At 43.2% G+C, this 11,695-nt stretch overlaps 1 protein-coding gene across 2 annotated transcripts; it reads right to left on the bottom strand.

Annotated features, from left to right (window-relative positions):
* Positions 1–2,227: 2,227 nt before the first annotated feature.
* On the bottom strand, positions 2,228–3,596 carry LOC101172140 (uncharacterized). Of its 2 annotated transcripts, none has more exons than XM_078948282.1 (4): positions 3,461–3,596; positions 3,313–3,376; positions 3,156–3,227; positions 2,228–3,048 (listed from the first exon to the last, which is right to left on the bottom strand). In XM_078948282.1, the coding sequence occupies exons 2-4, from the start codon at positions 3,332–3,334 to the stop codon at positions 2,249–2,251; spliced, it is 894 nt and encodes a 297-aa protein (XP_078804408.1). In that variant the 5' UTR covers positions 3,335–3,376; positions 3,461–3,596; the 3' UTR covers positions 2,228–2,248. The 2 variants fall into 2 exon arrangements, with proteins under 2 accessions (XP_078804408.1, XP_078804409.1); XM_078948283.1 differs by having other exon boundaries at positions 2,228–3,021.
* Between the last annotated feature and the right edge of the window lie 8,099 nt (positions 3,597–11,695).

Below are 11,695 nucleotides of genomic sequence, written 5' to 3'. Positions count from 1 at the left end.
GGACCACTCCATACGGCAACCATAGGAGGGGACTTGTCATAAATTCTACTTTACTTTCTTCATAAATGGTCCTTTCCTGTTTCCAAACTTCTGCTTCCCGGTTAACCACGGGGTACGTTCGATTTTAACTCTGCATCCTCCAAGACAACGAGATGCAATGGCACTTAAACTGCAATTTTACAATTTATTTCGATTTTTAAGAAGTGAAAATCTAATCAATGGGAGTGTTTTTACAATGGAAACGTTGGTTTATGCCATATAAAATACATTTGAATCGCCAATCTAGTGAGCATCTAGTTTTTTGCAGAGACTTCTGGGAAATTTCCAGGGCACTGGATTGTGGGAAATGTAGATGGTTGGCACTACAAAATGGCAAACACACGACAGAGTGCTCTATATAGTTAGTTTTCGGACATTCCAATCCAGTTTTCAGACTTCAAAGCTAAAAACAAGAATTATTTAGAGACAGACAGTGGTAAGAAGAAAGTAGGAGGACTGGCGGTGTTTATTAACGAGAGATGGTGCAACCCGGCGCGCGTCTCTGTGAAGGAACAGCTTTGCTCCCGTGACATTGAGGTTCTCGCTGTGGGCATTCGGCCGTTTTGCATCCCGAGGGAGTTTTCGCATGTTATAGTTTTTAACGTGTACATCCCTCTATCGGCTGACGCGGAGGCAGCCTGCGAGCGACTCCACGGAGCGCTGACGCGTATGCAGACCCGGCACCCGCAGGCGCTGCTTCTAATCAGCGGGGACTTCAACCATGCCTCGCTCTCCTCCATTCTCCCCACTTTCACTCAGTATGTTAAGTGCCTCACTAGGGACAACAAGACGCTGGACTTACTGTATTCAAAGATTAAGGACTCATAGGAATCCAACCCTCTCCCCGCACTCGGTCGCTCTGATCACAACCTGGTGCACCTGCTCTCTGAATACAAACCCAGGGCAAGAAGAGAACCACCCCAGAAGAAGTCAGTGAGCGTGGACTGATGAGGCCAGTGAGAGATTGAGAGACTGTTTCCAGACCACGGACTGTGTGGTTCCGGTTCCTAAAATGGGGCACGCTAAGGAGCCAAATCACTACAGACCAGTAGCCCTGACCTCCCACTTAATGAAGACCATGTGTCCTCAGCCACCTTCGCTCAGTGGTCAGCACCGCGACGGATCCGCTACAGTTTGCCTACAGGCCGAACATCGGGGTGGATGACGCTGTCATCTACCTGCTGCACCGGGCGCTGACTCACCTGGAGGATGCCAGAACCGCTGTGAGGGTCATGTTCTGTGACTTCTCCAGCGCCTTCAACACCATCCGGCCAGCTCTGTTGAGAGAGAAGCTGGAAGGGGCTGGAGTGGACGGACGACTGGCTGCATGGACGACCTACTACCTCACCAGCAGGCCACAGTATGTGAGGCTACACAACTGTGTTTCGTAGGTGGTGGTTTCCAGCACCGGGGCTCCTCAGGGGACGGTGCTCTCAACCTTCCTCTTCACCCGTTATCTACAACACTGGCAGTTGTCACCTCCAGAAGTTCTGACAACTCAGCCATTGTTGGCTGTGTGCTGGGGGGGACGAGCTGGAGTACAGGTCAGTCAAGGACTTTTTGGACTGGTCTGAGCGTAATCACTTGAACACCAGTAAGACAAAGGAGATGGTGATTGACTTCCAGAGAAGAACACCACAATTCACACCGGTGAGCATCCAGGGCTCGGACATTGAGGTAGTGGACAGTTTTAAGTACCTGGGTGTTCACCTCAACAAGAAACTGGACTGACAACACCGATGCCCTGTATAAGGGCCAAAGTCGCCTCCACCTTCTGAAGAGACTGAGGTCCTTTGGAGTGTGCAGGCCTCTCTTAAGGACTTTGACTCTGTGGTAGCCACTGCCATCCACTACGCCTTGGTCTGTTGGGGAGCAGGCAGCACAGAAAGACTCAAGCTTGTCAGGAGGGCCAGTTCTGTCCTGGGCTGTCCACTGGACTTTGAGGAAGTGGGTGAAAGGAGGATGTTGCACATTTTAAATACCCATTTTTGCACCGAACTGCTGTAATTGAATTTGGGATCAAGAATCTTATGTTTCTAGTATCAATCTGACACTCATCTTTTTATCTGCAACCCAAGTCTCCGGAAAAGAAAAGCAGGACTGGACTTTACCGCTTACTTTTCCTGAGATGCAGCAATGTGGTCATGAAATTAGACTAATGCACGACATGAACCATTACAAGACAAAATGAAGAATCAACATTTTTTATTCAATCGGACACAGTCTGGTTGCTGGCGGCGTCGGACACAGTCTGGTTGCTGGCGGCGTCGGACACAGTCTGGTTGCTGGCGGCGTCGGACACAGTCTGGTTGCTGGCGGCGTCGGACACAGTCTGGTTGCTGGCGGCGTCGGACACAGTCTGGTTGCTGGCGGCGTCGGACACAGTCTGGTTGCTGGCGGCGTCGGACACAGTCTGGTTGCTGGCGGCGTCGGACACAGTCTGGTTGCTGGCGGCGTCGGACACAGTCTGGTTGCTGGCGGCGTCGGACACAGTCTGGTTGCTGGCGGCGTCGGACACAGTCTGGTTGCTGGCGGCGTCGGACACAGTCTGGTTGCTGGCGGCGTCGGACACAGTCTGGTTGCTGGCGGCGTCGGACACAGTCTGGTTGCTGGCGGCGTCGGACACAGTCTGGTTGCTGGCGGCGTCGGACACAGTCTGGTTGCTGGCGGCGTCGGACACAGTCTGGTTGCTGGCGGCGTCGGACACAGTCTGGTTGCTGGCGGCGTCGGACACAGTCTGGTTGCTGGCGGCGTCGGACACAGTCTGGTTGCTGGCGGCGTCGGACACAGTCTGGTTGCTGGCGGCGTCGGACACAGTCTGGTTGCTGGCGGCGTCGGACACAGTCTGGTTGCTGGCGGCGTCGGACACAGTCTGGTTGCTGGCGGCGTCGGACACAGTCTGGTTGCTGGCGGCGTCGGACACAGTCTGGTTGCTGGCTCCAAGGATAAATATTGTTTCCACCTCACTGGTTTCCAGTTGCACTAAAAAGAATAGAATTGAAATCACACCTGTAGAATTTATACCAATTTTACTTTTATTACAAGTATTTAGCTCATTAAGACACCAAACCACATATTTATCATTTTTCAAGTCTGCTCTTTTTCAGATAACTCACCTTCTTTAACAAGAGCTTTCAACCTGGAATCTACTGACTGTAGAAGCCCAAGGCTGTTCCTCAACTCCCCATCTTTAGAGGGAGAACAGTCAAGGAAAGAATAGACGCTTGAGCTCAATTGTTTGATTTAGATCATGTTTAGTGGTTTTTATCTCACCAGTCTCTTCCCAGCAGTTCATAATCTGCTTTCTGGTTTTGTCTTTCAATTGGTAAGCTTAAAGCTTTAAAGAAAGAGGAAATAAAAAGTTGGAATTTTTAGTACGCTACACTTTAGATCAAGAACAAAGAAATTACAAATATCATACCTTTTCCAAGGCAAACAGCCAGAACAAAAAGGGCCACCATTGACTCAGCTACCATCTTGCCAGACACCGAATGAGGAGCCAACAAACAAGATGAGTTTAAAAAGCTTCTCCTGCAGGTCACACAGCTGATGCTCATTACATCAAATTGTCTTTCTCCTCAGAGCAGCCAGACTCACAGTTTGACTCATATGATAAGGCATTACACAATGTATTGGTCCTGCCAACAACAAACTGACTTACTAAAAATAGCAGATTTTTAAGTGAATCACAATTATTTTAAATTTAGATTAATTTGTAACATTACAACGTGATAAAAAGTTGCTCTATCATTTTACCTTCAACAACTTTTTTAATCAGATCAGTGTGTTCCTAGTTGTCGTGCGCTGACAACAAAAAACATTGCGTGTACATTTTGTTCTAGGCACATTTTTAAATGACTGACCTCAGGCCAGTCATGGTTAGGAGTCTGACACTAAACACTCATGCCATTCTGAAGATGAGGAGGAAAGAAAACTCCACATCTGGTGCTCATTTGTTTTTTTGGCCTAATCTTTGAGACAAGATAAAGATAAAGATACCATAAAGATAAAGCTTTATTGTCATTGTACAGTCACACTTGGCTACGAAATTGCAAACTGTCCCACATTGGTGCAAAGAGAAAAACAACAATCATCTCACATACAAAAGAGTATATAAGAAATACATATACCTATATAAATATATACATATATATATATGTACACAAATATTTATACAAATATACAAATATGAAAATGCACACCAGGGGGGTATTCCAGAAAGCAGGTTATGCTAGTTCTCACGGTAAGTTTGAGGCTAAGGAAGTTGATAACCTCAGTTTTCGGTTCCAGAAATGGAGCTATGTTTCAGGGTAGGTCAAGTTGCCATGGCAACTCATGCTCTGAACATAACCTGGTCCGGAGCAGGTTTAGTTGAAGCTTAGTTTGTTTTCAGAGAGGTGAAGCAGCATGGCGTGTCCATTTGAAGATGATTTAGTGGATGAAGAAGCTCAGATAATACTTTTTCCACCATGAGAGGGTGATAAGACCACATATGGATGTTGGAAAGATAAACTTTTTACATTGATCTAACTTAATTATTTGCTTCAGTTAAGATAAATCATTTTTTGTTAGGTCACCTTAAAAATAACACGTACCAAGGGATTTTGGGATATCGTTCCCTATGCCTGTCTGGACGGATTTGGGTTTAAGTGTGGGTTTTTGACAAAATGTGTGTTTAATTGTTTAACTGTTTTAGCTGTTTTACTGTGGTTTGCCGAGTTATTTTGTCCTACTATGCTTACGTCTCTGCACCATAAGTGAGAGTGAAGGAGAGGATGATGAGTTTATATAGCACTCCTACCTCATTTGATTGCAATCACAATGCCGGTTAATTCTTTTATGACTTTATGCACTCCGTGCATTTTTTTCCCGTACTTTTAATTGTTATAAAAATGAGCATATCTGCCGGCTCAAACTTAGACATATGAGAGTTCAAGAATTACAATTAATTAAGATGGAAAAAAGATTAATTGAATTGGATTAATATGACATTTAGTTAAAAAATATGTAAATTTGAGTTTTAAAAAAATTACTAATTTTTATAGACGTAAGAAATTAGGTTGAATACATTTAACTCAATAATTTGTTACCAATAGAACTAATTCATGTAAGTTGGCAAAATTGGATAAGTTATATTTATATGCGTCACAGGAAAATGGAAATAAGATCAGAAACTCGTGCGTTTACTTTTTCTGTTCTTCTACTACAAGCAGAAACTCTTTCTTTTACTGATGCAGCAGTGTTACTTTATTGATGGACGTATAATCTTCATACGCCGTCATTAAAATCTCAGACTCCGCCTCACTGAAGTGTCGCGCTCTCTTTTTTTCTCCACGCGTTTCCATGGTGACTCCGTTAATCGGCGATCCATTGAGAATGTCTTTATGTACATGCCGCGCACGTGCATTAAACCAGGGTTACCAAGTCGCGCGTAATTACGCCAACTCATATCGGTCTTTTGGAACCGACATACCCCGAGTAAGGGGTATGTTAAACATGCTTCCTGGAATACCCCCCAGGTGTATATACGGGATCTACATTCGTCCTTCTCCTAGAGAGACTGAACCATGTGTGTGTTCATGAGGGCCGTTGCTCTGTTGTAAAAACTGTCTCTAAGTCTGTTAGTCCGTGACCTCAGCACCTTCAGTCTTTTTCCAGAGGGCAACCATTTAAACACCCGGTGTCCTGGGTGTGTGCAGTCTTTCGTGATGTTGCGTGCCCTCCCAAGACAGCGAGTGTTGTAGAGGTCCTTCAGTGAGGGCAGAGGGTAACCAATGATCTTTTGGGCAGTGTTTATGACCCTCTGTAGAACCTTCTTGTGTGCCATGGTGCAGCTTGAAAACCACATAGAGATGCAGTATCTCAGCGCACTCTCAATGGAGCAACGATAGAAGGCAACCAGCAACTCCCTCTTCAGGTTGACCCTCCTGAGGATCCTCAGGAAATGAAGACGCTGCTGTGCTTTTTTCACTACCTCTGTAGTGTTTGACCTCCATCGGAGGTCTTCATCAATGTGCACAACGAGGTACTTGAAGCTAGGCTCTCTCTTCACCCCCTCCCCATTAATGACAATGGGCTGCAGATCAGACTTCTTCCTCCCGAAGTCCACGATCACTTCTCTTGTTTTTGAGTTGTTTAGGACCAAATTGTTGTTTGCACACCACCCCACCAGCCTCTGGATCTTATCCCTGTATGCCGTCTCATCACCACCGGAAATAAGTCCCACCACCGTTGTGTCATCGGCGAACTTAATGACTGGGTGTGTGCTGACACAGTCATACGTGTACAGTGTGTACAGCAGAGGACTCAGTACACAGCCTTGTGGGGAGCCGGTGTTTAAATTCAGGGCTGTGGAGAGATGAAGACCCACTCTGACTCTCTGTACGCTATCAGAGAGAAAGTCTCTGATCCAACAGCAAGTGGTGGGAGGAAGTCCAATATCGAACAATTTTGCTGACAGTCTGTCCGGCAGTATTGTATTAAACACAGAGCCAAAGTCGACAAAGAGCAGCCTAGCATAACTCCCTTGTGTTTCCAGGTGGGAAATGGTGGGAAATGGAAATGGGGGGAAGGGTTAGACAAGCATATATTGGCAGGATCAACTAGGTATCCGGGGGAGCTGGAGCACAGGAAGGTGGTGGGGGATCCCCGCTACCCGCTCAGACTTTCTCAGGCGCGTGCTTTTGGACAAGACAGCTGCCTGAGTGGACCCGGATCCCCCAGTGGGTCCATGGACCCAGCAGCAGGGCCCGCAGAAGCATTTATTGAACCTGGGCCGGTCCACATGCCTCCTCAATTGAAAACGAGATAGGCGCTCAATGTAGTTATACATGCAGTGCAGTGACGTATGGATCAGAGAATGTTCGATTGGCCTTTCTCTATGTCACTCAAGTGATATACTTCACGGCGATGACGATAAGTTGTTTATGGCCATTTAATTTTTTTTAAATTATTTTTTGTTTATTTATTTTTGATGGCCAACGATCTACCAAGCTCATCCTTCGTGATCGACGTGATGAGCACCCCTGACATGGAACATAAAGAACTGGTTGAATATTCTAAAAGTATTTTTTTTTAAAAACAATAAAACTTGTTGTCTAACCAGCAAAGTATATTTTAACCATTGACTGTATATGAGAGCTGGGGGGTATTCCAGGAAGCATGTTTAAACTACCCTGACTTTAAGCCTGAACTCTGGCTGAAATCCGCCTGAACTTGCTTACTCTGGGTATGTTAGTTCCAAAAGACCGGATATGAGTTAGCGTAATTAAGCTCGACTTGGTAACCCTGGGTTAATGCACTTGCACAGCCACTACATAAAGACATTCTTAATGGATCGCAGATTTCCGGAGTTACCATGGAAACGCGTGGAGAAAAAAGAAAGCGCTATACTTTAGTGAGACAGAGTCTGAGATTTTAATGACGCAGTATGAAGATTATACGTCCATCAAAGAAGTAATACGGCTGCATCAGTAAAAGAAAGAGTTTCTGCTTGTAGTAGAAGAACAGACAAAGTAAACGCACAAATTTCTGATCTCATTTCCATTTTCATGTGACGCATATATATATAACTTATCCAATTTTGCCAACTTAAATGAATTACTTCTATTGGTAACAAGTAATTGAGTTAAATTTATTTAACGTAATTTCTTACGTCTATAAAACTCAATAATTGTTCATACAACTCAAATTTACATATTTATCTAACTAAATATCACATTACTCCAATTCAATTATTATTTTTTCCACCTTAATTTATTGTAATTCTTGAACTCTCATATGTCTAAGTTTGAGCCGGCAGATATACTCATTTGTATAACAATAAAAAGAACGAAACAATATGCACTCAGAGCATGCATTCATTTAGGAATTTTTCAACATTATCATTATAGCTATTGTAAGCAGTGGTACAATTTAAACTCATTATCCTCTTCCTCCCTCTCACTCATGGTGCAGAGACTTAAGCAAAGTGGGACAAATAACTAGACAAAACAGTAAAACAGCTAAACAACTAAACACATTTGGTCAAAAACCCACACTTAAACCCAAATCCGTCCAGACAGGCAAAGGGAATGATATCCCACAATCCCTTGCGGTGCCGATCTAACAGCAGCACCAAAGTTACACCTACTTAATTGAATTAATTTGAATGAAAGTAAAATATTTGTCTGATAACTACGTGTTATTTTTAAGCTGACTTAACTAAAAAAATTATTTATCTTAACTGAAGCAAATAATTAAGTTAGATCAAAGTATAAAGTTTATTTTTCCAACATCCATATGTGGTCTAATCACCCTCTCATGGTGGAAAAAGTATTATCTGAGTTTCTTCATCCACTAAATCATCTTCAAATGAACACGCCATGCTGCTTCACCTCTCTGAAAACAAACTAAGCTTCAACTAAACCTGCTCCAGACCAGGTTATGTTCAGATCATGAGTTGCTATGGCAACTTGACATACTCTGAAACATTCCTCTGTTTTTGGAACCGAAAGCTGAGGTTATCCGCTTCCTTAGCCTCAAACTTACCGTGGGAGGTAGCATAACCTGCTTTCTGGAATACCCCCCTGGACTGAGTTAGTGTGACGTCACCCAGAAAAAATGGTTTACTTCTGGCTCCAAGCAAATAAAGTCCATTCAGTTGCCATTTTTTGTGTCATGGTCACATGTTGGAGCCAAATGAAATCAGTAAGCAGTGATAGGTCTGAGTTGTCTAAGTCATCGTTCCTACGGCAACCACTCTCGCCAATCACGAGTGAGCTATTTGGAAGTTGAAAGTGGGCTTGGGAGAATCTGTTAATCCAATGTTTCAAACGTTGGACCCATTGAATGTATGGGAGAGCTGGACTGAGTGATTCCACTCTTGTTCCAAACAGGAAGTATAAAAGTAGGAAGTAGGCCTCTTGGAACTAGCGGGTGCGTTTGGAACATGAGGAGAAAGGGTTCACTCAGTCCAGTTCTCCCATACAGTCAATGGTTACATTCCCAAAACCTTCAGGGAAACACTCTTTTTAACTACTTCAGGTGATTTTAACCCTTGTGCTATCTTAGATGACCCCACCCTTACATTGACGTGTTCTCCCTACCATGACAAAGGTGGATAAAGGTGGAAAGATTTCATGTAATCCATGGACACCAGTGAAGATCACAAATCATTGAAGAAAAAAGGTTCAGAGCACTGTCTAGTGGGTCTAGATGACCCAAATCCCAATGTTAGGATAGCACAAGGGTTACTGTGACTCTGCCTCCTGCAAATAGGGGGAAACAACTGTTTTTCAACTAGATAAACATGATTAAAAAAATAAATGTTTCTGATTTCAATATCAGCTTTTTATTTTTCAGCTCAGTAAAGGGAACTAAGACAGGAGCACTGTTTCTTTAATTAAACTTTCAAATCATAGCAGTAGTACAACCAATCTGGTTTGAAAAGACATTTTTCTAAAACATCCTGTTATTTCTCAAACCTAAAGGTAACATCTTGATATTTCTGTGGTGCTTAACAAGTGAAAGTAATTCAGGATTTACAGACAGAGGAGGATCCTTGACTTCGAAACAAGCATCCTGAGGACGAAGCCAAATGAAAGGGAAGGAAAACATGTTTTCTGTGTGTGCCACACCACACAACAGTTCTGAGCTGACGCCGTTGATGCCGAAGCAGCCTCCTTTTCACTGGCGCAAAGGAGAATGAGATTCATTTTTAAAATCAAGCAAATTGGAACAATTAATTCAGGATGAAGTCATTTAACAGTGGAGAAATGAGCTGAAGACTGTTTGCCTGGAGCCTCATTGCTTTTAGTTACACTAATATCACTGGGCGTCCCACAGTTCTGACACCAACACTTTACAATGGCAATAAAATCAAGATCCTCAGCGGATGACTAGCATGACTAAGCCGACAGATGCCCTGTTTGCTTTAATAAAATAAAATCAGTTAGCGGATCAATAGTGCGTTCTGACGTGTGGGTGATTTCATGGGAACAAACAGCACACATCTCTCAGAGGTCATTAGGTCTCATTAGGGAAGTCGAAGCCCGTAAATTAGGGAAGTCAGCAAACTAACGTTGCTTGAAAATTTACACGGTAAATAATCATAGCAATGAAGATGTGCTGAGGGGTCGATATGTGAGAAAGTACAAAAGCAACTGGAAGGGTCCTGACAGGCATTCTGCAGCTCCGCAGTGCTTTTGAGAAAGGCATCAGAGCAGGTAAGTCTGGTACTTCTGCTGTCTTTAAGCTTTACTCCACACAGGTGCTGCTTCTTTGCGGTCAATGCTTGATGGTGGGATAATGCAGAACTGCATGATGTGGCTGTGGTGGATAACCATTTGTGGTTTGATTTCTTCCCACCTTGTATGAGTCAAACAGTACTAAAAAGTAAAGATTGAGCTGAACGCTGTGTTGTGTAGAACAGGAATGTTTTAGTTTTACCCGTGTAGAACCTCGGGTTCATTTAGCTCAGGTCACTGCTTAAAGTTTCCCATGGCGCTCCAGATTCTTTGGTATTTTGCTTGATTTTATCCTTAATTTGATTAACGAAACTATGTCTAAGTTGTCCCTTAGATGTGAATGAGAGAGTGTGTGTGTGGTTGTGTGTGAGTGTGTAGCCCTGCGGTGGACCGGCGAACCATCCAGGCTGTAGCCCGCCTTTGCCAACAGTGGCTGGGAGTGGCTCCAGCAACTAACTCAATGACCCCAAAAGGGATTGACCGGGTTTAGATAGATGAGTGGATGGATTTCATTAAAAACAAAAACAAAAACTTCTGAATCGAAAGCCCGACTAAGTACAACTAAGGACATTTGTCTCTTCAGGAAATCCTCCCCCTCTCAAATCACATGATGCCATCCATCAGAGCTCCTCAGGTGTTCCTGCTGCTGGCTTTCCTGCATCTCAGCACATCTCTTCCTGTCAGGTAACGTCGCATAAACTAATGGGATCACAGTTTGACATCAGATGACAGGATTTGCTGGAAAATATTGGTGAATGTTAGTGCAAAGTTGAGAACATCTTCTCTGTTGACAGCATTGGACACTCTTGTTAACATAGTTTTAAGAGAATAGAAGTCCTTAGTTTGCATTTACGGTAACCATTTCATGCATTAAACAACTTCAGCTTTTCATCCTTTTTGTTTTAAATATAAAAGCAATTAAACGGAAAATTTTCAAACAGATTCCAGATTCTTGTTTCAGTCAAAGGAGAGAAGCCTCTTTGTAGCTCAGATGTCCTATCAGCTTATTATAGATGTCTTAAAAGACATGTGTCAAACTAAAGGCCCGCAGGCCAAATGTGGCCCTCCATGTCATTTTATGTGGCGTGTGAGGGCATAAAAGTTTTTAATTTCTAACAATAAAAAATAAAAATTGGTGTGTATCTTACTTGATATATTGGATTGGGCAACTGTACATTAGGACTTAAATACTGTCCATATAACCTAACCTGACAGAATCAAATGTAAAAGGATTTATGCTAAAGTAACAAGCAAACATGTGTTTTCTATGAAACTGTAATTGTCACTTTAAAAAGTTATAATAAAAAATAATCAGTAATTAACATTAAGGAGTATTTACATTTACTTTTTTTTCATTTAGTTACATGTATAAGTTATATGTGGCCCTTTGAGGACAGCTTTATGCTGATGAGGCCCTCAGTGAAAATGAG

The sequence above is a fragment of the Oryzias latipes genome, chromosome 6, assembly GCF_053564925.1.
Source record: "Oryzias latipes strain Hd-rR chromosome 6, Olatipes_Hd-rR_3.1".
Lineage (NCBI taxonomy): Eukaryota > Metazoa > Chordata > Actinopteri > Beloniformes > Adrianichthyidae > Oryzias > Oryzias latipes.
This window is presented reverse-complemented; position numbering and strand designations above follow the sequence as displayed.

Excerpts from the sequence above, each read along its gene's own strand:
- LOC101172140 (XM_078948282.1), bottom strand. The coding sequence starts at position 3,334 with ATGAACTGCTGGGAAGAGACTG. Across the intron at positions 3,228-3,312 it reads GAACTGCTGGGAAGAGACTG|ATGGGGAGTTGAGGAACAGC; the intron begins GTGAGATAAAAA and ends CTCCCTCTAAAG. Across the intron at positions 3,049-3,155 it reads GAAAGCTCTTGTTAAAGAAG|GTGTGATTTCAATTCTATTC; the intron begins GTGAGTTATCTG and ends TAAATTCTACAG.